Below are 3475 nucleotides of genomic sequence, written 5' to 3'. Positions count from 1 at the left end.
CTCAGCAACAACAACAACAACAATTAGCCAGGTGTGGTGGTGCATGCCTGCAATCCCAGCTACTTGGGAGGCTAAAGCAGGAGAATCGCTTAAACCTGGAAGGCAGAGGTTGTGGTGAGCCAAGATCACGCCATGGCACTCCAGCCTGGGCAACAAGAGCAAAATTCTGTGTCAAAAAGAATAAATAAAAATAAAAAGTAAAAAATAAAAATGGCTATAAAAATTAAAATGACTAATGGGAACATGAAGAAAACTTAGAAGGAAATGATGGTCACTGAGTATGGATCTACTGTAACTTAAGAACAGAAGGATTATAGCTACTAATTAACATACCTGGCATCTCTAAATACGAGGTGCTCAGTTTCACACAAAGGGAAGAAATGACACATTTGTGTATAGAGGCATCCTAGCTGAATGCTGAATTAAGACTCAACTTTCAGACCTGCCTTCCAGTGTTGTGAACTAACCAAGAGGCAGTGTGGCAGCAATGGGAAGATTGAGTTCACACAAATGCAAAAGAGGCCTTCTGGAAGCAGCGTAGGAAAACAGATGGCATGAATGCACAGTGAGTTTCCAAGCCCGTGTTGGTGTGGCATCTGAAATCTATTTTGATCATTTTTCACTGAATCCTTACTTACAAAGCTTATTTTATAGCTTAAGTAATAAAAAGATTTAAAGATAATAATAACTAATTAATTTTTTTATTTCTGTATTTTTTTAGAGACGGGAGTCTCACCATGTTGGTCAGGATGGTCTCAAACTCCTCACCTCGTGATTTGCCCACCTGGGCCTCCCTAAGTGCTGGGATTACAGGCGTGAGCCACTGTGCCCAGCCCTTTTTTTTTTTTAGACAGAGTCTCACTCTGTCACCCAGGCTGAAATGCAGTGGCGTGATCTCAGCTCACTGCAGCCTACCAGGTTCAAATGATTCTCCTGCCTCAGTCTCCCAAGTGGCTGGGATTACAGGCACCTGCCAACACACCCAGCTGTTTTTGTTTTTTTGTTTTGTTTTGTTTTTTTTTGAGACGGAGTTTCGCTCTTCTTACCCAGGCTGGAGTGCAATGGCGCAATCTCAGCTCACTGCAACCTCTGCCTCCTGGGTTCAAGCAATTGTCCTGCCTCAGCCTCCTGAGTAGCTGGGACTACAGGCACATGCCACCACGCACAGCTGATTTTTGTATTTTTAGTAGAGATGAGATTTCTCTATGTTGGCTAAGCTGGTCTTGAACTCCTAACATCAGGCAGATAATCTGCCCTCCGTGGCCTCCCAAAGTGCTGGGATTACAGGCACAAGCCACCATGCCTGGCCCTATAACTAATGTTTCTTGAGTGTTTACTATAAGCCCAACACTATTCCATCCATCTACCTATCTAACCATCTACACACCATATAGATCTTATATATAAATATACATATATATATGTGTGTGTCTGTATATACATATCACATCATTTAACCCCCAGCCCTGTAATACTGATAATATTATTTTAAATGAAAGGGACTAGAGATAGGCTGGAGCAACCATTGGGGATAATCTGAATGCATTTCTCCTCAGAGATGCCCTCCCCTCAACACACAACCAAGGAGCAATCCAGAGACCTGGTCGTTGTTGACTCTGTTATTTGATCAGTTCTACTTACATTTGGCAGTGCGTAGAAAAAGTGTCCCATCTTCACCATCAGGAGCAACATCACACCTGCGCCTACCAGAGATGCAAACTGAGGAGACAGAGCCGGTTGGAGAGAAACCATCAGGAACGTTTTGGTCCCTGTCTGCAACTGAGGCCTTCTGCTTGGCAAGAAGCATGTCAGTTTTTCTCAAAAGGAGTTGAGTTCACCACAAGTGTATTTTTGTTGAACTGACATTTTCAAGTCTTAACAAAGTGTTAAACACGTATAGGTACTCAATAAATACTTCCTGAATGAATGGAAAGATGCTCTCTGAACGTTCCACGTTGTTCTGGGCGTTTGAATCTTTACTGCCACTGCTCTGTGCTATGAATCTGAGTTCTCCTAAAATCTGATTTGCATCTCTCCTAAGTTTAACCTCTCCTTGCACAATTTAGAAAAGCCCTTAAATCCCAACCATCCTACTTCCCGTATAAATACATTTCCCACCCCTCACTCTCCTGTTTGCTGCTTGGGTAACTGCCCATCTAGCAGCTTCAGTGGTGCTTCATCTTAAAAAACACAAAGATAGTCACTTCCCATTTTCCTGCTTTAGTTTCTCTCTGCTTCAGTGCCATCAAAAAGAAAGAAAGAAAAAGCTACAAACATGAGTCAAGGCTGAATATAGCAGCTCTGGATCCTATCCCAGTTGGGTTGACTACTTTGGGCTCAGTGTCTCTTGGTAAGCAGTGATTCTCACTTGGCAAATAAAAGTGGAAAACTAAGAAGCATAGTTTCCTTGATAAGCCCAATGCTCTCTGGATAGTCTTGAACTCATTATATCCTCTATTGGTAAATTTCCATTTTGTAAGCACCTAGTAATAAAAATAACATAAAGCAGTGGCATTCTCCACTGTGTTGGGAATAGGAGATGGGGCAAAACTATAATCACAAATCAAAACAATGGCACAGAAAAGCAAGTACTGAGGGAGTACCTCAATTCTAATCTACCAAAGGACCACTCAGCAATGATTCTCTAATTTTTCTCTGTATTTTTTTACGTTGGGGGGTGGGGGAACATACCTTCCCACTGGGTTCCCCCTCACTACTCATTGCTATTTGCCATATAAATGAATTGTTGAAAATAATATCAATGCAATCAATGTCCTGCTTCTTTCTTTCCCCAGCCCAGCTGACTCACAGCTAAAGTGAGTGGCCTGATGTGGAAAGGCTGAATCACATGAGAGGAGCGTAGGAAGGATTCAGGAAAATGGATCACCATAACTGAAACTCAGAAAGCTCTGATGGCAAACATTTTAGATGCTGTGGAGCTGAGACAGGTAACCCCAGAGCCTCTCCAGCCAGTCGACATGTCAGCCTGTTGCTGGATCTAATTTCTGGCTCTAGCTTCAGTTGGTCTTTGCTGATGCTATAGAAGAAAACTATTTTCATTAGCACAGGAAATATATATCAGTATTTTCTTTTCTGCCACTTTTTTCTCCAAAATTCTTCTGATCATTTTGAGGAAACAAAGGCAGGCAGACATCAAAATAAGTTGTATAAAACCTAGGTTAGGTGGGGCATGGTAGCTTACGCCTGTAATCCCAGCACTTTGGGAGGCTGAGGGAGGTGGATTACCTGAATTTAGAAGTTTGAGACCAACCTGGCCAACATGGTGAAAACCCATCTCTACTAAAAATATTAAAAAATTAGCTGGGCGTGGTGGTTGGCACTTGTAATCCCAGCTACTTGGGAGGCTGAGGCAGGAGACTCGCTTGTACCTGGGAGGCAGAGGTTACAGTGAGCCAAGATGGTGCCACTGCACTCCAGCCTGGGCAACAAGAGCAAAACTTCATCTCAAAAAAAA

At 42.6% G+C, this 3475-nt stretch overlaps 1 protein-coding gene across 1 annotated transcript in view; it reads right to left on the bottom strand.

Annotated features, from left to right (window-relative positions):
• The window catches only part of SLC26A8 (solute carrier family 26 member 8), a 106016-nt gene that overhangs the window by 28874 nt on the left and 73667 nt on the right, over positions 1-3475 (bottom strand). The window contains exon 11 of the mRNA XM_017522624.2: positions 1642-1719. Coding sequence (XP_017378113.1) covers positions 1642-1719 — 78 coding nt within the window. The remainder of the gene's footprint in view (positions 1-1641; positions 1720-3475) is intronic.

This window comes from Cebus imitator, unplaced genomic scaffold (genome assembly GCF_001604975.1).
Source record: "Cebus imitator isolate Cc_AM_T3 unplaced genomic scaffold, Cebus_imitator-1.0 Scaffold24, whole genome shotgun sequence".
Lineage (NCBI taxonomy): Eukaryota > Metazoa > Chordata > Mammalia > Primates > Cebidae > Cebus > Cebus imitator.
The sequence above is the reverse complement of the archived record's forward strand: the minus strand, read 5'-3'. Positions and strand labels throughout refer to the sequence as shown.